This window comes from Cucumis melo, chromosome 8 (genome assembly GCF_025177605.1).
Source record: "Cucumis melo cultivar AY chromosome 8, USDA_Cmelo_AY_1.0, whole genome shotgun sequence".
NCBI classification, from domain to species: domain Eukaryota; kingdom Viridiplantae; phylum Streptophyta; class Magnoliopsida; order Cucurbitales; family Cucurbitaceae; genus Cucumis; species Cucumis melo.
Window position 1 is genome coordinate 23,026 of NC_066864.1, and position 27,904 is coordinate 50,929.

Consider the following 27,904-nt stretch of genomic DNA (forward strand, 5'->3'; position numbering starts at 1 on the left):
TTTATCTTATTTAGTTTTTTAGAAATACATATTTCGTTTATCCATTTTCTAGAAGTGGTGAATTGCAAATAAAATAAATTATTTGCAGAAGTGTTTAGTTATGTAAAAGAGAAAGATGTATGATCCGATCCTTATATAGAAAGGTGTTTGACCCAGTTGTACCCTTTAGAGAGAGTTGTTTTGTGGAAAGGGTATCATTGGTAAAAAGGGATGCTATAACATCAGTGGAGAAATATGTTTAAAATTCGGCAAAATAGCCTACTACTTTACATCTTTTAATATATTATAGATATGGATAGATTTTATTATTTATACATGCTTGTGTAATTTTTTTTCCTCGTTTGAAGTAAATATAATAGAAACAATAAATAAAAGTATTAAATAGATAACTTTCATTTTAATTTATATACGTTATTTTTATTTTTAACAATATAAATGGGACAAAAATGAAGAAGAAAATTTTGTTTCCTATTTTACCACTACATTTTTTAAAATAAAATATAGTTTACCTCTTTAGTATTGGTTGAGTTTGAATAGTGCAATTGGTAGTCTAATGGTGTAATTAATATCGATGATATATGATTCAAATAGTCTAATAATGTGATTAATATCGATGATATATGATTGTTACTTGAATGTATATGTTTAGTTGAGCTGAATAGACGTAACTGATATCCATGAGTTGTAACTATTCAACTAGAAATTGTTGCGTTGTTTCACTTACAACATTAGAAATGTGTATAATAAATAAAAAACGTGTGTTATTTATGTTTCATAAGTTGAACTTGGCCATCAACTGTTGAAAAATAAAACATTAGTCATACATATAAAGTATATTTGATTTGAGGTTTTTTTAACCATTAAATGCTATTTTAAAACATAATGTACCTTTAAACTTTTAACATTTTCACCTTGTCGTGTTTGTTGTTAGTAGATTTAATTGGTCCGGAATTATTCTCTACCTTAATTATATACTTGTATTGCTGTTTTAAACACTTTTCTCATCCATCGGACAAAATCAAGTATACATATCTTAATAATTCAATAGGAGCGCGTGGGTGATTTGATACGTACAGGAAAGAGGAGAAACGAATACAAACCAAGACGAAGTAATGGAGATATGTTTGGATGTGGAGTCGGCAGACCCCAGTGCAGCCAAGGCACTATTAGGCAACGATAAAGCGTGATTGGGGAGCATGAAGGTTTGGATCACGTGGCCAGAGACAGACATTTAGAAAGTATATAGAGTTGCTATCTGCTTCAATTCAAGGAGAAGGAGGGGGAGAGGTCGTGCAACTCTCCCTCCTCGCTCTAATGGTTAATTTTAAATAGCACTATCAGATCAAGGAAGACAGTAAAACGCTCGTCCTTACTAATTTCTTTTAAATTTTTATATACCCTACCCCTACCCGGGATTGGGAGGGAGAAATATCTCTTTATATTTTTGTTTTTATATTCATTATTTGCCATTGCGTCATTGGATTTCGCTGTGGATCGAAACCTTAGGGATTGCGTTGCGCTATATGTTTATATAAAGGCACCTATATTCGGGAATGCCATTCATTCTCGTTTCATCATCTTCTCGCTTTTCCAATTTGCAGACACTTTCTATCCTTCTCTTTCTGCCTACATATTATTATTAACGCTATTGGAGGAGAGGGAAAACATTACTCAGCTTCAAGACTAATTGCTACTTCAGTAAGTTGATTGTAACAAAGACGTTCGTCTCTGATTTTGGAAGGAAATGTTTGCAATTGCATCTCCTTCCCTCAAAATATTCTCTTCTCGTTTTTCAGAAAACTTTCCTGATCATAAACTTTTTCCTTTTTCTACAAGGTCATCCGAAGGAAGCCAGTTTGAAGCAACTTATTTCAAGGAAAAAGAAGAAAAATACAACAAAATGAAGTACGTGCTGGTAACTGGTGGAGTTGTTAGCGGTCTCGGGAAAGGAGTTACCGCAAGCAGCATCGGTCTGCTTCTCAAGGCCTGCGGGCTTCGCGTTACTTCCATCAAAATTGGTCTCTTTCTCTTCTTCTAATCCTACTTCTCTTTTCATCTTCCTTATCTTTGCTTTTCAACCTTTTCATACCAGTTTCAGTCCTCTTCTGCCGATAAACTCTGCAACTTCAGATTATATCGCAGACACAACATTCTCCTTTCCCCTCCTTTTACGTTTGTTCTTTGTTTCTCACTTCAAATGGTTGAACATTTTTTAAGCCACCTCTGTTCTTCTTGTCATACATATTTTCTTGTTGGATAGGCCACGCCATTTTCCGCTTCACAATTATTAAAAAAATTAACCAATAACATATATCGTTTGCCTTCATATAAAAAATTTCAGCATCAACCTTCATGGGCTGCTTCCACATCTATTAAATTGTTCAGTGCTTGATATTACTTCTATTATTTCAGATCCGTACTTAAATACAGATGCGGGAACGATGTCCCCTTTCGAACACGGGGAGGTTTTCGTGTTAGATGACGGTGGTGAGGTATGCTAAGTTCCCCCTTTTGTGCTCTTTCTTTCTTTCTTTCTTTGATTTTTTTTTTCTCTTTTTTTTTCTCTTCTTTTCCTTTTCTTTTCCCGTTCTCTCTTTTCTCCCCTTTTCTTTCGATATATGGTTTCTAACATCAGAAAATATGGATAAATCACACTCTCTTATGCCAAGTATACCTATAAATATAATAGTTGGAGTGGACTGTTGCGAAGTCCCCTTATGATGGGCAAGCAAGACGATGATTTAAAAAAAAAAAAATGCACACACTAATGCTTTATACGAATTGATTGATATGAATGGTCAGCGCGCGTATTAGATTTATTGGGGCAAAGAGTCTGTACACGTGCTGGGCTTTTCTTGAAACTGGCCATGACCTTGTCAAATCTGATTTGCCTTGTTGTACCTTCAGGTGGACCTGGATCTTGGGAACTACGAGCGGTTCCTAGATATCAAGTTGACCCACGACAATAATATCACTACAGGGAAGATTTACCAGGTAAGTTTTCTTATGCAAACTAGTGATATCTTCAGTATGTATATAAAGTAGTGAGGCAGGAAGATAATTAATCCTAGATGTGAATTAACTGCTAAAATCTCTTGTCGTATCTGGCAGTCAGTCATCGACAAGGAGAGGAGAGGGGATTATCTTGGAAAAACTGTCCAGGTATTCCGTTCTGCCAGTTTCTTTAGTAATGTTATAATGTCCGTATTTGCTGGCTAGGAGAGTAATGTTTTATTACCATTTAACTGTTCCATTGTTTTAACCTATCGGTCTTATTTCCTTGGTTTATAGGTTGTTCCACATATTACTGACGCAATTCAAGAATGGATTGAGCGTGCTGCTTTGATACCAGTGGATGGCACGGATGGTCCAGCTGATGTTTGTGTGATTGAATTGGGTGGAACTATTGGTATACAGTGAGGATATTAATTGATATAGCACGATTGAGTTTATTCCCGTCACTTATTTAGATCCTAATCATTGTTTGTTGCAGGAGACATTGAATCCATGCCATTTATTGAGGCACTTGGACAATTCTCATACCGTGTAGGTAGGAATTTTTTTGTGGGGGGAGTTACTGTTAATAGATGCTAGAGTTTGGTCTTTCTAATCTCGGCTCTATTCAGGTTCTGGAAACTTTTGCCTGATTCATGTCAGCCTTGTGCCTGTATTGAAAGTTGTTGGAGAGCAGGTAATTAAACTCTCTCCATCTCACATTATACAGATATGGAGGAATGAAATGCATCATTTGTACATGATTTGGCACTTCAACTAATTTGTTGTTTAAACTTAATTTCTGATTTGCTCGTCCTTTTGCTGTGTTCAGAAAACAAAACCAACTCAGCATAGTGTTAGGGGACTACGAAGTTTAGGCTTGACCCCACATGTTTTGGCTTGTCGCAGCACAATGGTTACCAACTATCTTATTTATTTTTCTCAACCATGGGCATATATCTGGTCACCTGCACCATCTTTTTTTATATTCTGGCTCAAGGTTCTACTTGTTTCAGGTTCTTGATGAAAACGTGAAGAGGAAACTTTCTCAGTTTTGCCATGTTCCGGTATTATCATCCACGGAATCCTGCATTCAACATTTTCATTTGTATCTATCAACCTGTTTGTCAACTTTTACATTATTCTAAAGATAACTTCTTCTAGGTGGACAGCATTATTACCCTTTACGATGTTCCCAACATCTGGCATATTCCTTTACTTTTAAAAGTAAGGTGGTTTCATAGAATAAATGATTTTGTTTTTTCTGCGGATGTAAATATTGATCTCCTTCATTGTCCTGTTAGGATCAAAAGGCGCATGAAGCAATTTTGAAAGTGTTGAATCTTCACAGGTTTGTTTGATGATCTCAATTCTTCTTGCAATACACATCAAGATGGATTTGTACTCTCATTTTCTTGCACTTATACTCTCTGCCATATGCAGTATAGCTGGTGGCCCTGCTTTAGAGGAATGGACTGCTAGGGCCGAAATGTGTGATTCACTACATGAACCGGTGGATTCCTACTCCCACCTTGTTTTAATTCAGGTTTTAGCTTGTCTACTTGTTTTTTTGTTTTTAACATTGTTTTCATATATGCCATTAATAGGTTCGTATTGCCATGGTTGGAAAGTATATGGGCCTTTCAGATTCCTACCTTTCTGTGTTGAAGGTACAACCAGACAACAAATTAAGATCTTATTATTATAAGCCTGCAGTATAAGAAGTACCTGGACATTGTAAAGTGTAGAATTCAATTGTCATTTGTGCATCCATTATTCTAGTAGTTTCTAGTGTGATTTTCCCATTCATACAGTGGATGCATTGAATGTATTCCTTTCTTTAAGTTTAAACTACAAATCACACTTGAACAAGCAACAGCAGATCACCCTACTACTTTACATGATCTATCACTTAAAAGCTAATGCCTTCATTCAACTCTGAAAATATCAATTGGCCATACCTAGCTTAAAATATTACAAGCAGTGTTTTAAAAAGTGTGTTTACCTACTGATTGTTCTAGCCTACTGCCTAGTGCCTTGTACTGTGCTTGGTAACTCATACCAAGTGTTGGGTTTTTTTCTCCATTCCTTATCCTTTGCAAGATCTCTTTTTAACATTTTTTTTTTTGATGTAGATTCAGGGATAAAAAGGAGAGAAATCTCCAATAACAAATTTAATGTCTTTATTATCAATTAGAAGTTATCATATAAAGAGATAGATAATTTATTCATAGAAAATTAGAAAACTACCTAATCTTAATCCTAATTAATGAATGAAACTAATCCTAATCCTAATAAATCAAGATAACTAATCATAATCCTAGTCAAACTAGGATTTGACCTTGATACTCTAATTTACCCTAATCCTATCCCTCACAAAAAAAAAAAAAAAAAACTTGTCCTTGAGTTTCAAAAAGAAAATGAATTAGTTCAAACATTTCTTGGTTGTTCCCCATGACCAAGATAATGATTTTTACCCCAAAATGTATTAACTATGCTATATAACTTTGTTATTGGACGATTCTTTGAAATTTTCAACCTTAAAGGGTTCCCTCTTGTAATTAGATATGTGATGATTGGAAATATACAAAACTCTCTCTTGTGATCAACATCGTCAAGAGATTTCTGATTTACCACCAGCAGCAGTCAACATTAATTGGCCAAGCAACTACTGATGTAGCTTAAGAGATAAGAAAGAGAGAAAACTCCAATAAGAAAGAGAGAAAACTCCAATATATATATTTTAATCTTTAGTATCAACTAAAAATTTATCAATACAAGGAGAGAATTTCTCCATTTATAGAAAATTAGAAAACAAACTACTTTTGATTCTAATTAACACAATCTTAATTGATCAAGAAAACTAATCATAATCCTAATCAATAAAGGATTTGACAAGATACCCTAACTTACTCTAATCCTACTCCATCTTCTGTTGTGTTTAGCTTCATCTCTCTCTCTCTCTCTCTCTCTCTCTTTCTTTTTTTGATATTTTCTCTTTTATTATATGCTAACGAGTGAAAAAACATTCACCACCATGTGATAAAAATTATTACTTTAAGATATTTTGCTTCTATTATTTTAAGAATATATTTTTCTTTATCTTTACTCAAGCTAGTATTATCCATTGCATCTAAAAAGTAATTTTGACCCTGAGTGTTGTATAAGCTTCAAGAAGAATGCCACCCTAATAGTCAAAGAAAGTTTCTATTGCTATTCCTGTATGTTCTCAACATGTTGACATCAAGGATTCAATCCTCTGGTTTAATATGCTGTCATAAATAAGATGGTTTTATTTATTCAGACAATTGTGCAGTTTGTGTGATTGTGACATCATTACTTGGAAATAGCCGACTCTACAAAATCGTGCACTTTTCTCTTGTAACAAAATGTTTTAAGCTTCCTACGGTCCATTTTAGAAATTGAGCCACTACGTTTTGCATTGGCCCTCCTTTAGCAGTAATATTAATCAACCTTTTCTTTTCTTAATTTTTCACTACAATTTTTAGTTCATTTTTACGATAAACAATGTACAACATATAACGAAATACTGCTTCTGTAATCTCCATAGGCTTCTCTATGGCTATCATCTAACTAGCTTTGTAGTTGTATTCCTTTGTTCTAATTTTGTGAGCCTGGTTTTCCTGTTATCTTTACTCAGTTTGTTTCCTTTTTGAGTACAACTCCTTGCTTACTTTTATTGTTTGAAAATTATTCATTAATGAAATTTCAATCCTAGTAGATGTAACTAATATCACATCATTGTTTTGAGAGGTTATTGTAGTTTCATGCAAATAGAAAATTTTTACGCGTAATACACTTAATCTTAATTATTATACTTTATTTGATAGCATTTTTAATCTTTTAAAAATCTATTTTTAGAATTTTAGCCAATTTATAAACAAAACACTTTGTTTGTCTTCCATTTTAAGTACAACTCATTGGCTTCTTTTAACGTGTGGAAATTATTCAATGTTTAGTATCTGATAAATCTCTAGAGCTGGTAAATAATACTATAACTCGAAAGTTTTTATTTGTATGACTCATATTAGTGTATTTCTCCTATTTTAAAATTTTAAAATTTTATTTGATAATGATTTTACAATATTTTAAAAAAGTTATACTTTTTAGATTTTAGTCAGTTTTTTACCTGTTCTAGTAAAAATTAAATTTTAGTTGTGAATTCAAAAACAAATTTATTTAACGTGAATCATTTTAATTTTAGGACTAATATGATTTTGCTTTTCATAGAATAATATAACAAGTGAAACATAAAATTTCATCAGAATCCTGACTCCTGAGGGATAAATTGTTGCTATTGAGATTTGAAGGTAGGTTTGAAACTTTAAATTTTATGTAAACCACTATTATCTTGCCTTTTAAAATAGTAAAGATACATTTAAAGATGTATATGCCTTCTTTGCCTTTTGATTGAAGTACTTCCATCTTTGTTTAAGTATTCTGTAGTTGACTACATCACGTTTTATGGTTCTCTTTTCGTCGACAGTATTTGTATCGAAGACAAGTCTATGATAATATTGTGTACTTATTTGTCCTTGTCCATGTTTTATGTCTTTAATGTTGGAACATAGTGCATGTCCATAAGGTGCTAATTTATTTCTCCATTGTTTTGGATTTTAAGTGTACGTCAATCTTACTAGCTTTAGAACGGACATCTTACACAAAATGTGATACTCTATGTAGGCTCTTAAGCATGCCTCTCTCAGATGTCTAAAGAAACTCGTTGTGGACTGGGTTCCAGCTGGAGATCTTGAAGATGCTACAGCTCAAGAGGTTTTAGAGTTGAATGCTTGATGTTTTCCCCTTGTATTTATTTCCAGCAGAATGCCTAATGCAGGTGTCTTTTTGTACTGCAGAATCCAGCTGCTCACAAGGCTGCATGGAAGCTGTTGAAGGTGTGCATCATAAATGTTTTAAGGATACTAACCTTGTTGGCTTGCACAGCTCCTTTGGATTTTATTATTCTTGTAGTTTGTTAGCTCGGCTGTTAGACACTCTAACTGGCCTTAATCTTCAGGGTGCAGATGGTATTCTAGTTCCTGGGGGTTTTGGCGATAGAGGAGTGGAAGGGAAAATCCTTGCATCGAAGTATGCTCGAGAAAACAAAGTTCCATTCCTCGGCATTTGCTTAGGAATGCAAATTGCTGTCATTGAGTTTGCACGATCTGTTCTTAACTTGAAAGATGCTAACAGCACTGAATTTGATACAAGCACGAAGAATCCATGTGTTATATTTATGCCTGAGGTATTTTCTAATGAAGTTTTTTTCTTTGGGCGCATTGTAGTGCTTATTCCTTTCTATGCATTACTCTTTTTAATCTTATGCCATTATCTCAGGTTTCTAAAACACATATGGGTGGAACCATGCGCCTTGGTTCTAGGAGAACATATTTTCAGGTTATGGATTGCAAGTCTGCAAAACTGTAAGTACTTGTGTTTTGAATTAGATAAGTAAATATTTGCATGTGCATGACACTGAAAAAGTGTACGGTTTGGGGGAGTGCTGAGAGCTCACCCTAAATAAGTGCATAATATTCTATTCATCTAGCCTAATAGTTTCCATGTATTTGGGAATAATAATGATAATAATAAGATGTTTTAGGTAGGTATTGTTACTAACTAGAGGCAGTGATTCCAAATCTTTCAGGTATGGGAATAAAAGTTACATTGATGAGAGACATAGACACAGATACGAGGTAAGTTTAAGTTATTTTTTATCTTCTTAACTTTTTTTAAATAGTAGAAGCATTTAACTAAGAAAAAAGGGAAAATTGTATATCGGCAGGTTAATCCTCATATGGTATCGCAGCTTGAAAATGCTGGACTCTCATTCACTGGAAAGGACGAAACGGGTCAGCGAATGGAGGTATGATTTCCTACCTTATAAATTTTTATGCGACAATGTGCATGTAATCAATCTAAATGGTTGGTATATTAAATGTTTTAGATCGTTGAGTTGGCTTGTCATCCATACTTCATTGGTGTTCAATTCCATCCTGAATTTAAATCAAGACCAGGAAAACCTTCTGCATTATTCTTGGGTACATTCTCTCTCATTCTGATCGAATTATTTGTCATGTTAAATATTAGTCTTGTGCAAGTAGTTATTTGTTATTTTATGTTACTTTAGAAGAGTATTCTTACACAATATCTATCTATCTATCTATATAGTTATCGATACTATACTACTTTTAGAATGGAATATAAGACTCCACTCTCCTCAAGGACCTTTGTTAGGGTGACATTAGGATATGTCATTTGATGAGCAGTTGAAGAAACAGCATTTTATTCTTCATTATTGGCCAAACACGTAGTGCTGCATGATCCTTTAAAAGTTTGATGTTATATAGTAGACTAGAGTGGCAACTTCAAAAGTTTGAGCATAAAGGTTTCAAACAATATTACATTGGTAGCTGTGTCTGAAGGTACTAACACTCTGTTCATTATGATAGTTTTCACTATTTACATTTTAATGTGGTTTGTCTTAAACTACCAATTCACCCAAAAGTTTAAGCTGGTGGTTGAAGGCAAATTTAATTATATATCACTAACACTCTCCCTCACTTGTGGACTTGAAATATTTGAAAGACCCAACAAGTGGAAATCAATTTTAATTGGGGAGGAAACAACAATGTAGGGGCTCGAACACAGGACCTCCTTGGACCACCTGCTCTGATACCATCTTAAACCATCAATTCATCCAAATTCTTAAGCTGGTGGTTGAAGGCAAATTTAATTATATATCACTGACCGTTTGATTTGTCACTAAATTGTGGAGCTGCCATCTTCTAACATATATATCTGGCACTAGCCTTCTCAATTCTAAGCAAGAGGCAACTGTGGCGCTTTTGTGGCTTGTCTGCCTTTTTTTTGGTGCTAGTCATTTGCACCTTTTTATTGACATGAACAAATATGTTCATTATTCATCCACTCTTCTTATATGGAACAAACCCTCAATCGAAGTTCTTGGTCGATTATGTTTTCTCTTGATTTAGCATAGTATTGAGTGGGAAATGAAGTAAGGCTCGATAGACTATAAGCTTAGGGATGTTATGCAAGTTTTCTCCTTTAATACTAAAACAAGGAAATCAAAACAGGATTCAAACTCTTAATTTGTTACCAGACAAATGAAGGAAAATGCCATCATCTCTTTGTTGTTCTCAAAGGAGTAAAAATACTATCCCTTCTCTCCCCCTTTCCCTATCATCAACAAAAGAGATGATGCCCTTATTGTCAACCTTTCTTACCTTAACCAATAGATCTCCCACCATCGCCTGCGGAACATCTGGAAGATTAAAATCCTGAAAAAGGTTAAGTTCTTATGGTCGCTCGCTTATAGAAGTCTTAACGCTCATGAAAAGCTCCAAAAAAAGTTCCAGTGGACCGCACTCAGTTCTTCTATGTGCTGCCTTTGTTTCAATAACAAGGAGACCTTGGACCACTTATTCTTGCATTGTGACTTTTCTATGAAAGGATGGAATAGGTTATTCAGAATTTTCATTCTGGATTTTCGTCTTCCTAGCAAGGTTGATAATTGGATGCTTGAAGGGCTCAATAGCAAAGGTTTTAATCTGAACTGAAGGGTATGTGCTACTTGATCCCTTCTTGTGGTGTAGTGAAAGAGAGAAATAGTAGAATTTTTTAAGATAATCATAATTCTTTTGATTCCGTTTAGACTGTTTCAACACACAACTTCATGGTGGAGTACGAACTAATCAAACCTTTTAACAATTGGAAGACCCTTATTTATTAGTCTTTATTTGCCTTCTCATCCCTTGCCCTTAGGCTGTTGTTTTTTGTCCTTCAAATATATCCATTTCTTATAAAAAAATCAACAAAATAGATGAATCTTGTCCGTATTGATCCTTCATTCAAAGCTTTACCTCACATTGGCTACATGGTCGATAAACATGGTGATCTACCTTCACTGGCGCATGGTCCCTGAAGCGTGCACACTCTTCAAAGTCCCCCTCATGACGAGCTAGTTTATTTTTTATTGAAAATATTGATGGAAATCGGTTCCATGGGGAAAAACACTCACCAAAACCTTTTTTTCTTCTAGCCCATTAATCTAGATTTGATTAGAAATTATTCATATGTTTCTCATCTGGAAGAGAGAAAAAATCAAGTACCCTGTTTCCTTCCTCAACAAGCCAACCGATTATAGGTGCTTTTAAGAAGGCACCTCATCCACAGAACAAAGTTGGGGAAGAGAGATTGCTATTGGCTGACAATTCCAACCCATACCCATCACCTGTCACATAAGATCTATGGCACATGTTTTCCCCTCTACCGGTTTCACCAACTTTACACTCCAATTATCAAACATCTCCCCATCCCTCACAACCTTTCAACACCCGTCAAACCCTTGACACCCCTGGTTAATAAATCCTACACCAACCCTTCCTTCATCTCTTTCCACAGCAGCTCCTCCTTCTCCTCCTTCTCCACCACCGAAAACATCTTCTTCATCTCCTTCGGCCTTTCCATCTAATATCAATAGCTTACTTGTTTCTGTGGCAAAGCTTCGTACCCTTCTGCGTCATCTTGACCCCTGACCCCACACCATCTTCTGATTTTCCAACTACTAACACCGTGGCATCTTCCTCATCCCTCACCAAGAAAGGTATTTCGACAAGTTCCTACGCCCTACCCCTCACCATATTTGGAATATCCAGCCTATCTTTCTAGCCTCATGCCATATTCGTCTCACTATCTACAGCATCCAGAAGAAGATTGGTTTGATTTTTACCAACCAACAAGCTTTGAATTTTTGAATCTTGCGCCTCATTTGATGTCATTGGCTCCTTGGTTTAGAGAAGTTGGAGTTATGCATAAAGGTGATCCCTGCTCGTAAACAATCCAACCGACTACCTTCCAAAGAAAAGGGGGCTGAGAGAACTCTGGAATCTTGAAAGCTGTATTTCTTATGACAAAAAAACAAAAGATTTGATTGAAGGGTTGTCATCAACTTGAAGCTACATATAGACTTCCCCTTGAATACCTTTTGTCATCAACTTGAAGCTACATATAGACTTCCCCTTGAATGCCTTTCTTGGATCAGGGTGATAGAAACCTGATTATTGGGCCAACTTTTGTAGTTTGTGAAAACTTGTCGATGGGCTTTCTTCTTTTTTGACGTGATGCATCATTGTATTTTCTTTTTGCACATGTTCGTGGAGCTTCTGCTTTGTTGTTTATATATCTCTTTTGGTTGTATATCTTTTTTTCTCTTGGTCTGCTTCATCATTTTTTATTGTTATCTCCCCAATTTGATTGGGCTTCATTTGTATTTTTGGATATTTATCGATGCTCTTTGGATTATTTCATTCATCCATAAAATGTTTCTTATAAAAAAAAAAAAGAGTTCTGCAAGCTTCAACGATATTTTCTGTTTTTTTACCACTTCTTCTTCCTCACTTATTTTTTATTTGTTCAATCTTCCTCAGAAGATCGCATGCACACACTAATAACAAACTATTGGACATCACCCATCTCCCTAAACCAAGACACTCCAAGAGCTTGGAGAATCACACCCCAAAAGATAGTTAATTGGGTGGGAGAGTCAAGCTCTTGGAGTGTCTTCGTTCTCTCGAGATTGGGAGGAGGGATACTGTATATTGTAACTTGTTGCTATACAATAGTGTTAAATAAATAAATGCTTCTCTTTAATTTGATTCCTATCACTTGACAAACAGGGCGATTTGATGGGGACAAGTAATGTAACGACATCTTCATTCTCAATATCTCTAAAAGAAAGTTATGTTTATTTATAATAGAAAGTTAAGTAAGAATATGAGAAGTAGGTCTTACTTGGTTAATTTTTTTTGAGATTGTTATATTTTGGGTCTAATTTTCGTTATCAATCATTTAATTGAAAATTTTGATAGTTGAAGCATCTCAAGTACCCTGAACCATCATAGATCTAATCCAAACCAAGTTAATGGGTTTGAGTTATATACAATTTTAGCAAACCAAGTTAATGGGTTTGAGTTATATACAATTTTAGCATTTTTTTTCTCTTAATTATTTAAGTTCATTTGTGTTTTCTTAATTAATGGTTTTTTTTTAATATTGAACATTTCCATGTCTTATAATTGTCGAGTGTTAACTTGTTTTATTGGTGCAATTCTTGCCTTTAAATAGTCAAGATTTTCTTTTTGGAGTGTGTCTTGTGCTTCAAACCATCAAACCATTGGATGGTTAACATCTTAGATTTGATAATCTGCTGTGCTCATTACACTTTTAACCCTCTACAATTTATTGGAGACGTGCCAAATACTTATTAAGCACATTTGCCACTTCGTCTGCTTGTTGAGTGCAAGAAAAAGTATAAGGGATACATGTTAAGGTTCTAAGGAAGTGGTAGTGGTCATTACACAAATAACATAGTAGGTATTTGTATTTTGATTGTATATATTTCGTCTTAACTTAGCAAGGGTTTACATTCGATGTATAATTGTCATGGATTAGTTGCCATATGAATAAGGAAGCGGAAGGGAATTTGTCTTTGAGAGGATTTCGTATCGTGTTGGCATTAGCTATTTGATTCATTTCGGCTTATTCATTACTTAAAATGTGGGGCTATAGTGAGGAATGAGGATTACTCATTGAAAAAAAAGAGTTCTATTATGATGTGAAAGAAGAAAAAAACTTTTTCCCCTCCATCTTTTTATTGATCTTTCTACTTAAATTGGTAGGGAGACCTAGCTTTCTCAAGATATACTATTGAGCTGGATGGGAAGAGATGCCCTTGGAAAAACATGTTAATAATTCATGTGTCAGATGTGTTCCATTATACAAAAAGAATGGTTTTAGATTGAGACCGGTCTTTCTAAAACTTAGTGTGAGATAGGAAGATGGATAACCTCCAGTGCAAAAGTCTCTGAATAGGTAAGTCGTTGGAAAACATGTTAATAATCACCATCACCACAGGCCCTTATTTCCTCGATATTCAATAGTCATTAGCTAACAAAATAGGAGTATCCATCCCTCTAAGGGGCGGTCCTGTTGGCTAAGGTGAATCTATTACTAAAACCTACACAGAGTACCTGTGTTTAGGTGAGTTTAATAAAGAAAGCCCTTGTTCTCATCAGAGTTTGGGCTTTAGGGTGGGTGCAATTTTTTTTTTTTAAATAGTATTATTAAAACCTTATTTATCTACTCAAAATGTTGTTAATGTTTGCAAACGTGGTGGATTGTAATAGGAAGGTAAAATAGCCTTTTAATATCTGGTATATGGAGAAACCTACTCTATACGTATCTACCTAACGTCAGCAAATTTTGTCTATTATCTCAGTTTGCAGATCATGCGCTTTTTCCATATTAATAATGATCAACTGACATTTTTATTTTGTCATACAGGACTCATAGCTGCATCGTGTGGCCAATTAGATTCTATCTTAAAAAGCTCCGAGAGTTGGAAGAAAACAGCGAAGAACGGGAGCGTTGAAGTCTCAACAATGAAATTATCCAGAAATGGTAACATGAAAATGACTGTGAATGGGCTATCTAATGATGCTTATTTTAATGGCAATGGATTGCACTACTGAAGGTGGACTTTTTTGCTTAGTCGTCCTGAGTGATTTGCTGATCTTATGTGGTGATTATACCAGGATTGCCTGTACAGTCATCTGAGTTCGGATAGGTATAGGTTAAAGGTCTTTTATCAGGAAAGAGTTGTATCCCAATCTTTTATAAGGGGTCAACTGCTCCCAATATATAAATATTCCAGTACGGCGCTGTGTCGAGCTTGTCTTTTCCTTTGATTCCCAGCTGTTACTATATTAGTGGACGACTGGAAGTAGAGGCTAGTTTTGCTTTAGGGGTTGTGTCGCCAGCTTTCTTTGTACCATCAGAATTTAGGCGGTAATATAACCATGTGTTCATGTGTGGTTTAAGAACATCTAATTTGTGTTGTGGAAATTGTATGGATTCATGTCACTGTCGAATACTTGGGCTCGTACTAGGCAGTATGGTTTTCTTTGCGGTAAAAAACTTATTTAATAAAACGTCCTAAATTTTAGATATTTTCAGTTTTAGTTTAACGTCCCCGCATCTTTCGGGCATGGTTAATTTTATAGCTTTAGGAATTTGGGTTTGATCGACTTATTAAAGTTCTAATTTCTAAATTTTGAGCGATTTTCTTGAATTCATTAGTTTATAAATTTAATTCAGAATTCTGAGTTTTAAAATTCCACGTTTATCTCGGGAGTTTTCTTCTAAGTTTTACTTAATTTAAACTATGTTGGAGTTTAATTTGAATTCTATAATTAGGGGAAAAAAAGAAAAGAAGGAAAAGAAAGTGGATGAAAGGAGAAACAAAGAAGTTGTTTGGAGACGATGAGTGTAACTACACTACACGTGGCTTTTAGATGTCGTTTAACAACTTTTTGGTTTTTCATTTTTTAAAAACATGTGCTTGGTAGGTGTGTTTTCTAAAATCTCAAAGGCCAAACAAAAATTAAACAAAATATTCATTTAAACAGAACACTGCGGTTCAATTTGGTTTAATATAATTTTAAAACCAAATTATTTGGTTCCATTTGGTTTTAAAATCGAACATCGAATTAAGAATCAGGTCCAACCATATTAATTTTTATATATGAAAATGCTCACAAATGTAGTAAGGTATCACAAATATTAGTCTATTATGACTCATAAATAAGTTTATATTTTAAAAATATTTTAGTTTATTTTGTTATGTTTAAAAATTGACCCACACATATATATTGTTTTAAATTTAAAAATATTTACAAATTTATTTGAGTCCATCCTCACACAAAATAGTAGTTTATGGCAATCTAATAAAAAGTGAAATTTTGTTATATTTTAAAGATATTTTAATTCATTTTGTAATGTTTAAAAATAACCTAAAATGACCTCTTTTCTATGATTTTGGGTGTTCACCCTAAACGTACCAAAGGTTGGTATTCAGTTCAGTTTTCTGATTTTAAAAATGTTTTTCAACTTTGTTAACAATTTTCAAAAATAGAAAAAAATAGTTGTTTTAAGGAATAAATGTTTGCTTCTGAAAACACGTGGGTTTCCTAATTTTCTTGTTTAAATTAGCAGTTCATTACTTGACTTTTTTTTGCTTGAGTTCAATTGTTGAGTTTCAACGATATATTTTCATTTTTGTTCATTTTGTGTTTCGTGTTTTTCACTTTTTATATTTTTAATTTTTATTTTCGCTTTTGCAGTAAAGTTGAATGATAATGACGACAAAATTATTTTCTGAGTTAATGCTTCAATTTCACATAAGATTCATATTCCTTGTTTAAATCAGTAGTTGGAAAAGTTACATCTTGTCCACTCCAGTTCAATCGTCGAGTCTCGACAATATATTTTCATTTTTGTTCACTTTGTGTTTTATGTTTTTTCGCTTCTTATATTCTCTTTTTTTTTTCTTTTTTCCATTTTTGCAATAAAATTGAATGGTAAATAATGTCAAAAATATTTTCTGATTTTATGCTTCCATTTCAAATTAAATCTCATTTTACATTTAAATAACAATGCCGTCAATTTTTTTTCTTTTTTTTTTACTTTTTGTTAACAACTTACTTGAGGTTAAAATGGTTGAAATCTATGAATTAAATTAACTTTTTTGAAACAAATTTAAAACAACAACTCTTTATAAGTGGACATATTTTGTTGTCTTATTTGACGTTTTTTTTTATTGTGGAAATTAAGGAACGTGTCAGTGAGCTGGGGATTATTTGTTCTTTTCGTGTTTGCCATAGATAGAATGCATTATTGCATTGTATTGTGTGCAAAGCTTTCGAGTAAACTTTATTTATTTATTTGAGGATTTTGTAGGTTTGTTTTATAGGTGATTTGCATTGATATATATATATATATATATATATATATATATATATATATATATATATATATATATATATATATATATATATATTTTAAAAAGCTCATACATTATACAATTAAGAAAAAAAGGATCATAACTTGTCACAATATATAGATGCAAACAATTCTATTTAATGATTTAGATATGAAATTACTTCAAATAACACTGCAACAAAATACTAAAAGGAACGTCAAACAACACTATGACAAAATGCAAAAATGGACAAAAAGGGAAAATAAATATTTGTCTACCTTAGTCCCTTTTATACAGTTTAGATTTTGATATGAAGTCTTTGATTTTCTATTTGCATTAAAAAAATATATGTTAGATTTAGATAATATAATTTTTTTTTCTCAAATAACCAGTATAGTGTGTATTTTTTTTCGATTGGATTTTTTATTTACTTGAACAACATAAAAAGCTAAAAAAAACGGTAACAAAAAGTAGACAAACGTAAGGCAGAGATAAAAAGAGAGAAATAAACAAACTTTCGTAAAATTGAAAACAATTTGTAAGTCGAATTATTATTTTACTTAAATATATGAATCGGTGTATATTTTCAACAAAATCGAAAAACAAAACAAAAAATAAAGAATTACCATCGCGAAACTAAACTTATTAGTGTTCATTTATAAATAATAAAATTGAAAAGTGAAAAAAAAAACTTATAAAAAACCACTAAATTGCTTAAAACTATCGAGCACATTGTCTGATTTTCTCCACTCTCTTCAATATGTGTGAATCAGTATAATCAATATGAACGAGAACATTTGAAAATGAAAAAATAAAAAGTTATATTAAATAATCATTGAGAACCTATATGTTTAAAAGAAACAATAAATATCAAAATCTCCTCCTAGAGATATTTGAAGCAAAAAATCTGCAACGATAATGAAACTTATAAAACTTAAAGAAAAAAAAAGTGAAAACAATATCATAACGGTACATTCAAGATTCATAAAAAAAATGAATTAACAAAATAAAAAAAATACTTTTTTAATAATTTTAATATGAAATTAGATTAAATAACCGTGCAACAAATACTAAAAGGATCAAGAAGCTCGGCCTTAGCCCTTTTATATACTCTTTTATTAAGAAGCATAGATTTAGATGATATACAAGATGCGTATTATAATAATGAAAGAAGTTACCAGGCGAGGCGTGAGTTATGGGTAGGAGATGGGCCGGTCGCATTTGGGCATAGTTTGGCCTTGAGACTGGAGATAACAAATCTTCAGCCAAACGACGTTGTGAGATTCCATTCCGGTCTTCAGTTTGGCAATTCTACATCTGAAAGACCCGGTTGCAGGGAGAGTCACCAAAAAAACTACTATCGATGATACTATTGCAGTCCCACTCCAGATTTCTGCTCCAGACTTTATTAAGTCGGGTGCACAAGTAGGTTTTTATTCGTACTTACCCATTTCTAACTGATGGCTATTATATTTATTCTACCGCGATTTCTTGCTTCCTCTTAGTTCTCTCTACAATCTATCTACAGTCGCATTTGTTAGGTGGGATGTTGTTGGGAGGTTGGTACAGTAGGGGTTTAGACATTGGGGACTTGAAGACTCATAACCAATCCTTGTAGCCAAATGATTCTGAGCCTAATACCATTTGACATAAGGTTATCACTAGCAAATATGGATCTCACTCTTCCGAGTGGTTGTCCGATGGGGTTAAAGGCACCTATCCGAATTTGTGGAAGGATACTTCCCAATATTATTTGTTGTTTGTTTGTGAGTTTGGTGGCACTAAGTTCTTCATTAGATGCAATGTCACCACGAACTATGTCAATTCCCCATGTCCAGCCTTGAACTCTGACCAAGATTGAAAACTCTGAAACTTGATGATGTAGCTTAATTGACTAAAATGGCCAATATTTTTCTTGTTGATTATAGTCTTGAAAAAGCAGTGGAAGTGGATTACAACTGGGTGGAATTTGATGATGTGCGTTACCATGTGCAGGCAAGTTCTCTTATTTGTATTTTCATCATTTTGAAGCTGATTGAAATTTGTTATATTCTATGATTGATTTGAATTGTTTTTTAGGTATCAATGAAGAACCCCCATCTCTTCCTGCTATCTGTATCATTGCCCATCCCTTCTGCAGATACTGTTTTTTGCGGGGGGCTTCCATCTGGAGCTATAGAAGCTATTAAAGCTGCATATGGCATACTTGTACAGATTCTTGATCCTCCAAGAGATGGTTTTAATCTCACGTTAAAATTGAATCTTTCGAAACTTCCTCTTGATGAAGGTTCATTGAGTTTCCTTTTTAAGGTTATTATAAATTGTTATGGATATTGTACCTTGTATTTTGAGCATTTATATCTTTTCATCTACTTAACAAAAAGATTCTTTTCGTTTTCAAAAAGAAAATTGTTATGGATATTGCAGAAAGAAAAGCTTGTTGTTTTATTTTTTCATTATTTGTCATATGCATCATTATTTATGCTTCATGGCACCTGGGTCCGCTGCCTTCACAGAAAATATACTAGTTTGGGAAGTTAATGTTTAGGGATTTTCCTTGAGCTCAGTTGAGAAAAATCGTCAGTAATATGTTAGAGCATTAGAAGAGAAATATTAGTAGTGGGATCGTGCTAGTTACTTAGGGGTGATCTAGATATAAATATAGGGAGTTAGGGACATGGTTAGACAATATTGGAAAGAGTAATTTTGGAGAGTCGAAACCTCAAGTGATTGGGTGGGATAGTCTAGACCTCATGAAGTGCTGAAGAAAAATCAGGGAACCCACACAAAATTTCAAGAACGAAAGAAAACGTCTCTGAAATTCTAAGCATCAAAACAAAAGTCACTGAAGAAAAACAAAATCAATGCAAGATTGCACATCTTGTACTTGACAAGGAAGAAAAATAAACAAAGATGAAGAAATCGTCTGTGGAAATGAAAACTACAAAACTATTTTCAAATTGGAGTTGTGTGACCCAAATCGGAAGGAAAAACAAAACTGTGAATTGGCGAAATTATGTTGTCTGCATAAACCTAAGTTCAGTAAATAGATATGTTGAAATCAAAGTCATTGGAGATGTAGTAGAAGACCCATGGGCAAACTGATTTGAAGAAACTTGAAAACCTAATTACAGTCGACTAAGAAACAACAGGGAAGATGACATGTCTCGAATAATTGTTTTTGGTATTTTGTCAGCATGGCAGAGGTGACCATACCAAAAGATCCAACCAAGAAGATGAAAAACACAACGTTTGTGAAAAGAAAGAAGAAGCTCGTGCGGTTGATGAAGAAGATCCTCAAACGCGTGTAGGCAACCCGTTTGCAGTTGCACAAAGGAGAAGAAAACGACAACTTTTTAGTGACCCATCTGGTCTTGCAAAATTTTTACCCTTTTTTTAGACCCTACCAGAAAGACCCATGACCCATGTATTTATTCTCTTTCTGCCTAAAACACAAACCCAAATGGCCGAACTAGTTCAAATTTGGACCTCATTCCCTTTTATGTATTGACCGACCCATACACAAATTTAATGAAGTGCAAAACACTCGATCCCTATTGGATCATTCTTACAAAATGAGGTTTTCCTCATTTTCTTAAAATTCTGCACATTCTTTCTACAATCGAGGATTTTTTTAACAAATTAGTTATTGGATTCATTGGCTCAATCATGAAGATTGGATATTTTTTATGTTGGATGTTCCAATGTTCGATTGGCTTACTTTTTTATTTTTACCTTCATTTTCGTTTTAAGACTCGAGGACGAGTTTTTTTTGGGAGGGATAGAATGATATAGTAGGAGTAGGATATTATGGTCAAATCCTTAATCTATTAGGATTAGTTCCTTTTACTAATTCAGATTAGAATTAATTTGCTTTTCAATTATAAATAGAGTACTTGTCTTCTTATTTTCACAACTTTTAAACATTAATAAATTCTCTCATTTGGTGTACATCAAAACGGTCAGTTGGTCTCTTTCTTATTTGGGAGAAGCTCGGCGATAATGGCTATCGAGTTGATTTACCTCCGAACATGCAAATCAGATCTTGCTTCAACATTGCCGACATCTCTCCCTACCATTCTCTGGACGCTTTTTCTTTGGCTTCTTAACTCGAGGACGAGTTCTGTTTTTTGAGGGAGGGTCTGATGGAGGACATCTTTTATCTTGGAATATTTTCTTGTTAGATTTTGGCTCTTGTTGCCAAGCGGTTTTCTGTTCTAACCACTTCCAGTTATTGTTCTAACTATTTTGGGTTTTATTTTGTATTTCCTCAGCCTTTGTCTTTTAGTTTTGAAGGCTAGTTTGTTGTTAGAGTTGGTAACTTTTTTCCGTTATTGTAGTTACCTTCGGTATTTTCCAGTCTATTTAAGATGCTGTTTCTCCTCATCAATACATTTCTAGAAGAATTATTCAGAAATTACTCTATCTAGTCTGCATCATGCTGGTTATCAGGTTTTTGTGCTTATTGATGCTTTCTTTGACTAATTTCTTGCAGATAATAGGCACACTGTTTTGGTAAAACTTGCATCTATTAGGGAAGTGGTTCTTGGTGCTCCATTAAGAGGAATTCTAAAACAACTTGGATCAAGGGTTGTTGCTTCTGACGTCAATAAGCTTGTTGCACTGGTACATCGTCCAAAAGAGTCATTTTTTCTTGTCCCTCAGGTAGAAAGATCATTTTGCTCTTGCTTTTACTATGCGGTACTATATTTACTGTTGTTTTTTAATTGTTGAGGTGGAATATTCCTCGGGAGCCAAAACCTAAGATGCAAAAATAAGAGTATGCTCTAGTGAGGCAAGGTGAACAAACCTAAAATAATAATACAAAATTTAATATATGAAAAATTTTAGTTTAATGAAGCCTAAGGAAGAAAAGTAATTGAAATAAAGCTTTATTTAAGACATTGTCGTCTTTGTGCATTACCTTTTCTAGTATCCAATGTTGTCTTTATTCCTTGCATTTGCTAGCTGTTTCTTCCGTGTTTTGTTGTGTTGTATAGGTTTATACTCATGTAAAATGAAATATTCAACGCCTTGTATCTGCTTAGTTTATTTTATCATTTACCCATACTGTGACTTAGATGGATCCGTTCTTTTTTTTTTCCCGATAAGCTTAAATTTTTGGTAATAACAGGCTGAAAAGGTAACTGTGGTGTTTCCGATGAGATTTAAGGATTCTATTGACATTGCTCTTGCAACTTCTTTTCTCCAGGTAACATTTATGAGATTCTCCCAATCAAGTGAATAGATGTCCGTAAATGATACATTTAACTTTCCTTATGAAATAAGTAGGATTCATATATTTGAGTATAATGCTGACCGGATTTCATTAGCAGAATGTTCTAATGGTTGTAATTCTATTGATGGCACTTCTGAGGTTATGCTTCTGACTGTTTAGGATTAGTTGATTTCTTTGACTAAGTTGTGAAATTTGTGTTGTCTGTTCAGGAGTTTGTTGAAGCAAGACGAACTGCTGGACTTAATAATGCTCCTCCTTGTTCATGGTCTCTATCACCTCCTCAAGAATTGAAGGGAGCTCCTAGTGACGCATTATCAGCCAATGCAGGATTTGTGACTTTCGGTAATATTTGAAAGTAGGTCTTGTTTTAGATTTTTCCTTTGTTCTAACTTGCATGATCTCTTTATTGAGTGCAGTAATTTTCACTCGGCATGTAGAGGGAAAAAGGGTGGACCGTGTTATTTGGAGTTTGTCAACATTTCATGCATATGTTAGTTATCATGTTAAGGTTTGTTTGCTACTAATCTAAACCAATTTTCTTCATCATGTTGATTCTTTAAGTTGACAATGAAACACGTTTACTTTATGATACAATATTGGGCCTGGGCTTAGCATGTAGTAGTTATCTATTGGAACCAAGCCCAAAATAAGCTTGACTCTTTGGATAGTAGAGAGAAGAAAACGCTTTCCCCTCTTCTCTTTTATCCTAGCTCTAACCTTTCTTTCCCAGCCTTCATATGGTCCTTCACTCCTTTTCGAAAAAGCCTAAATATTCTCAAGGAATAATCTTCCAAGAACCAATTTGTGAATCTTTTATTAGAATGATAACATTGTTTCATACCAGAGGAGAATACTCCTATTTATAGAATTTTATTACAAGTGGGGTAAAAAAGAAATTAACCTAGAATATTACCCAATTACTCAATTAACTACTATTTTTTTATCCCTCTGAAAAGAAAACTTATCCTCAGGGTTTAAAAAGAAAAAAAAATATATGAAGCAAACAAGGAATGGAATAAACTTATTCAATGGAGTATGACCAAACCGACCTCCTACATCTTGGACAAAAATCTTATGATCAAAGAGATAAATGAGACAAAAAACCAACACTGCTAAAGCTACCAAAAGCTGAACATCTCCATCAACCATGAACCTGGAAAGCTCATTCAAAATCGTACTCAAAGGACCAATCACTAAAAAAACCACTGTTAGACCACCCATCATACATACTTATGTGAGAAGGGGTAGTTCGGGGTATTCACCTAGTTAGAGGGGTGACGTGTACTATTATATATAATATATATTACTTTTGTGTGGTGGGAGAACTTATGTTCTGTGCAATCTTGTTAGTTTGTACGGGAGAGAACTCCCTTTTGAAAGGAGCCCACTGTATTTTGTTAAGCAATCTAAGAATTAAACTCTCAGTAGAGGATTGTTACAACCACCTTCCAAAGAGAATCTTTCAAGAATCATGTCTTCTGTATCATTCGCTTCAAATTAATATCTTCAAATTCTTGTTTTTGTTTAATTTTATATTCAAGATTTTCTATTTGAAAATTTTCCAACCGTGGTTCCTTTGTTTTTCTTCGGTATATGAATCCATCCATTCTTGTACTCTTGCAATTGAATTGATTGATAATTGATCGATGTGTTGAGTCATTTTCCCCGATGATCGTTGGATTTATTTTGTTGTTTTCTTAATTTCCTCCAATGCTGTGGGATCAAAGTAGTCACTTTGTTGGGCTCTTGGATATGTTTCAATCTCATAGTGGGCATAGGATGCATTCATTAATCCTCTTGAACCAACCCTATTTGATCGTGTTTTATACTCTAAAGAGTAATTTCAAGTCTTGAACGTTCTTGGGTTGTAAAAGTCCATTCTTGATTATTCTTTAATTCATCTAACTCTCTATCTTTACGTTGGTTTTTTGAAAAATAGGTTTGTGGAATGTTGGGCATTTTTTTAATATTGTTGCCTTCTTATTCTATCTCAAACTGTCTAAGAAATGTCATTGGAGTCACTAGAATCAAATTTCCAATATGGACAATGGTAGGTTCTTTGAGAAAGCTAGGCATGGGCAAAATTAGTGTGTTGGAGTTCTTCTAAATCACTCGAGTTAGAATTCCAGCACTGTTGTTGGAAGTGAAATTGATTCTTGCCTATACTCCGCTTGGTTGTCCATTCTTAAAGAATCTTGAAAAATCTTTAATGACTTCTTTCTTTTTTTGAATTTCAAGGGTTCCCCCTGATTAGATGTGTGTTGTTCAACAATGAGCACAATTGACAGAACTCCCTCTTGTGATCGGCGTCACCAAGAGTTTTCTAGTCTTCCACTGACAATCAATGTTGGCTAGGCGACTGATCGGATAACAAATGGAAAAGAGGTCGATGCTAAAAATACAGACAAAAAGTAGCAAACAAGAGAATGGAAATTTCTAAACAAGATAAAGACCCATAATAAATTAAGCCAGAGGTTAGCAGGGAGCAGGGACAAAATTTGAACAAGATGTAAAGTTTTCATTGATTAATCAGCAAAGTAAAAAATTGGAAGTTCTAGAATGCTAAGGGAGTGCACGAGGACATCTTAGTTTCATTTCTTTGGATATGATGAGAGTGTTAAGGGGGTGTCAACCTAGTTGAGATGTCTAGGTGCACTCGTTGATATATTTGTTCTAGCTTTCCTTGTTTCTGATGAAGAGCCTTGTTTCCTTTTTCAAAAAAAGAATGATAGGGTAGGGACTAAATCAAAAAAATATTAAAATCATAGGGACCTTATTGAGACTAAGCCAAAACCATAAAGACTAAATTGAAACTTCTAAACAGGAAAAATTTAAATTATTCCTTAACTAACAATAGAAGGAAATAAGTGGCTTTTTTGGTTGGACAGAAAAGATAGTCTATAGACAATTTGTGAAGTTTAATCAAAACATAGTACCAAATTGTAAGGCTGTTCCCAAACTCTTGGAACTAAATTTGTAGTCGGACCTTAAAAATAGCAGGGCATAACTTCGTAGTGTGTTCTCTTTCCAAAAGGAATAGAGCAACTTTCATTCTGTTGTGAAAAGTTGCAATGAACTCACCCCATTAGTCTATTAAAAAACTGCTTCAATCAATCTTAGTACTAGAAGAAGCTACATCAAGAGAAGGCATGAAATTCTAGATTAACTCTCCATATCCATTATTTGTAATGGTTTGATCCAAGATCAACTATCGATCTTTCTATCTATTGCAAATCATCGTAATCTTAAATTACCGGAAATGGTTTTGGAAGTCAAGCCTCCACTTATTTATTTTGTTTTTTATTCACACATTCTCCCACCAAGAATGCATGGCAACGACTCTAACATAAGAGAAGTTTGCCTGAAAAATTATGTTGGATATAACTATATTTAGGCTGGTAACTGTCAAGTAGGTTCTTGATTATTGAAAACCTAATGTAGTAACTGTTCCCCTTACTGTGTTTTACATTGGAGAATTCTCCATTATTTGATTCTGAATAAGTACTTTCATATCTTCTACAGTGTTCAGAAGGCTTTATGCACACACGGATGCGACGTCGTGTTGAGTCCCTAATTCAGGTAGTATTACAGCTCTCATTTTTGCATCTTTCTTTTCGTTTCTTTTATGAGTTCTGTTCAACTATGATTTGGTAAACACTCTAAGTATCTAAGATTAGGACAATGGATAATGCCTTAACCAATTAAGCTGTAGATGGGATATTTGCTTCTTCTTCTTGTTTAAGAAAAAATTTTCAATTTGAAATAGGAGTTTGTAACTTTTGTGATAATCTTTTCGGTTGTGAAATCTCCTATATATCTTATGTATGCTTGTGTTTTTCTCCTTCTATTATTTTGTGTTTTGTTTTGTTTTTCATATCTTTTAATTGAAGTCCACACATTTTCATTTTATCTATGAAAATTATTGTTTCCTCGACAATAATTTGAACTAGTTTACTTTTTGTAGATAGAATTCAGCGAGTTTTGTATTAAACCATTATTTCGATTGAACCTTCTGAATTCCAAAATGTGCAATGTTTGTTGGGCAGTAGAAGATATTGATGACACTTTCTTTGTCTCCTTTTTCTGGTATGGAGTTATTTATGAATTTGTTAAGCTGTTTTTGTTCAAAGTTTTAGAAGGCATCAGCTACCGCGTGTATGCTAATTTTTTTTTAAATAATTGTGACTGATTCCATCTATTGTCTGGAAAGTGGGAGGGCGATGGTCCATTACGCTTTATAAACTAAGTATTCTGGTAAAGACTATTCCACCAGGGTTTTTGGCTTGTCAAGAATTACTACCGCTAAACATAGTAGGGGGTAGTTAGAACTTGGGATTTCTGTATTGAATTCAAAGGACTATCTTTATTTGATTTAAGTTCCATCTTTCACTCATGAAACTGGTGATTCAAAACATGTCGTCTAGGGTCTTAGGGGCACTGAGTTGACTTATGAAGTTGAGTTAGGAAATCTGTGTTTAAGGTGCATAGTTGTGATAATGGAATTTTTCGATAAATGTAGAGATATATTAAATTTCTCTATAAATGTACAAACTTGAATATTAAGTTCATGAACAAATGTGGAACTTGAATAGTGAATATTATCAAAGTGAGTAAAGTTGAGTTATTTAACACCAACTTATGATGAAGTCCGTGAACAAAACACCAATGTTTTTTTTTCCTTCATATTCTGAGCTAACATCTTTGGGGTGATTCATTCTCCAAGATATTTCGTCTATTGTCTCAATCTCACTAGTTTGGATAATCAGAAGCAGTCCCCCTTCCTTTTGGTCCTGTCTATTTCTCATCTTTGATCAAAAGCTACTTTTATGTGGTATTCATTGATTTAGCTACAGAGGCTTTATATGCAACACATACGTTGTCCTTGTCTTGTAGGCACTTGATCGTGCAAAGCCTGATGCAATCGAAACAAGGAGAAAAACACACAGCAGATCCTTCAAACGGTTGGTTGGTGATGGGAATTCTGGCTGAGGATGTTTAAGGGCTTTTCTTTTTATTTTTCATTTTATGTTGTCATTTATTTTAATGCAATATGCCCCCGAGTAAGAACAAAGAAATTGAATTCCATGAAGCGTTCTTAGAATTGTGGAAATTTTGCAATACCAGTTGCTAGGTGAGAGGCACTACATTTTTCTCCATGTTTGTTGGAAAAGTAATGGGATGGTTGGTGGGGGGGGGGGGGGGGGGGGGGGGGGTGGTTTGCCTGTGCAGTAGGTTATACTTGTCAAACTTGAAGTCTCAATATCTCATTTGATAATAACAAATTTCTGAAGTTATATAGTATAATTCTCCCTCTCTTTTGTGTTTTATTTTTCTTTTTTGGTATTATTGCAAGTAATGTTATATTAAATATCATTTTTTGCAAATAGAAAAGATTTTTTTAACATATAATTTGATCCTCTTTCAACCTAAAAACTTGAATTAGAGCATTGTCTGGATTGTCTAGAAAAAATATTCTTTTCAAAAGATCACTTTCATTTAAATAATGATAATTATTTAGAGAAATTCTTACGATAGAAAAAAAAACTGTTTTACAAAAGCAAAAAGAAATTAATGGATTTTGCTACCATAAATAGTTTTAATTTTTTACTGTATTGAAAGATGTTTAATTTTTTATTTATTTTAAAATTTATTTTATGTATACTCTCCATTAAATTAAACTAGTTGGTAATACCTGTATTTATTAATTAATTACACAAAAATATAAAGCTATATTTATCTATTCATAATTTTTAGAAATATATTTTTCAGTTCTTGAGATCTTTTTTTTGTTTAAGATTTGTTATACACGT

General features: G+C 33.7%; 2 protein-coding genes across 4 annotated transcripts; both read left to right on the forward strand.

Annotated features, from left to right (window-relative positions):
- Positions 1–1,059: 1,059 nt before the first annotated feature.
- Positions 1,060–15,044, forward strand: LOC103484227 (uncharacterized). Of its 3 annotated transcripts, XM_008441188.3 has the most exons (23): positions 1,137–1,354; positions 1,602–1,698; positions 1,837–2,018; positions 2,413–2,492; positions 2,908–2,994; positions 3,112–3,162; positions 3,292–3,409; positions 3,494–3,550; positions 3,627–3,691; positions 3,827–3,910; positions 4,011–4,061; positions 4,159–4,221; positions 4,299–4,345; positions 4,438–4,507; positions 4,602–4,664; positions 7,699–7,788; positions 7,872–7,910; positions 8,033–8,260; positions 8,353–8,438; positions 8,663–8,711; positions 8,801–8,881; positions 8,963–9,056; positions 14,380–15,044. In XM_008441188.3, exons 3-23 carry the CDS (start codon positions 1,901–1,903, stop codon positions 14,565–14,567), a joined length of 1,809 nt encoding a protein of 602 aa, XP_008439410.1. In that variant the 5' UTR covers positions 1,137–1,354; positions 1,602–1,698; positions 1,837–1,900; the 3' UTR covers positions 14,568–15,044. The 3 variants fall into 3 exon arrangements, with proteins under 3 accessions (XP_008439409.1, XP_050944433.1, XP_008439410.1); XM_008441187.2 differs by having other exon boundaries at positions 1,060–1,698; XM_051088476.1 differs by lacking the exon at positions 14,380–15,044 and adding an exon at positions 12,714–13,044 and having other exon boundaries at positions 1,060–1,698.
- A 2,942-nt stretch (positions 15,045–17,986) lies between these two features.
- Positions 17,987–27,195, forward strand: LOC103484228 (actin-related protein 2/3 complex subunit 2A). Its single transcript, XM_008441190.3, has 9 exons — positions 17,987–18,280; positions 18,784–18,850; positions 18,935–19,142; positions 21,351–21,520; positions 21,990–22,067; positions 22,304–22,436; positions 22,511–22,602; positions 25,617–25,673; positions 26,988–27,195. The coding sequence occupies exons 1-9, from the start codon at positions 18,219–18,221 to the stop codon at positions 27,081–27,083; spliced, it is 963 nt and encodes a 320-aa protein (XP_008439412.1). The 5' UTR covers positions 17,987–18,218; the 3' UTR covers positions 27,084–27,195.
- Positions 27,196–27,904: the final 709 nt, after the last annotated feature.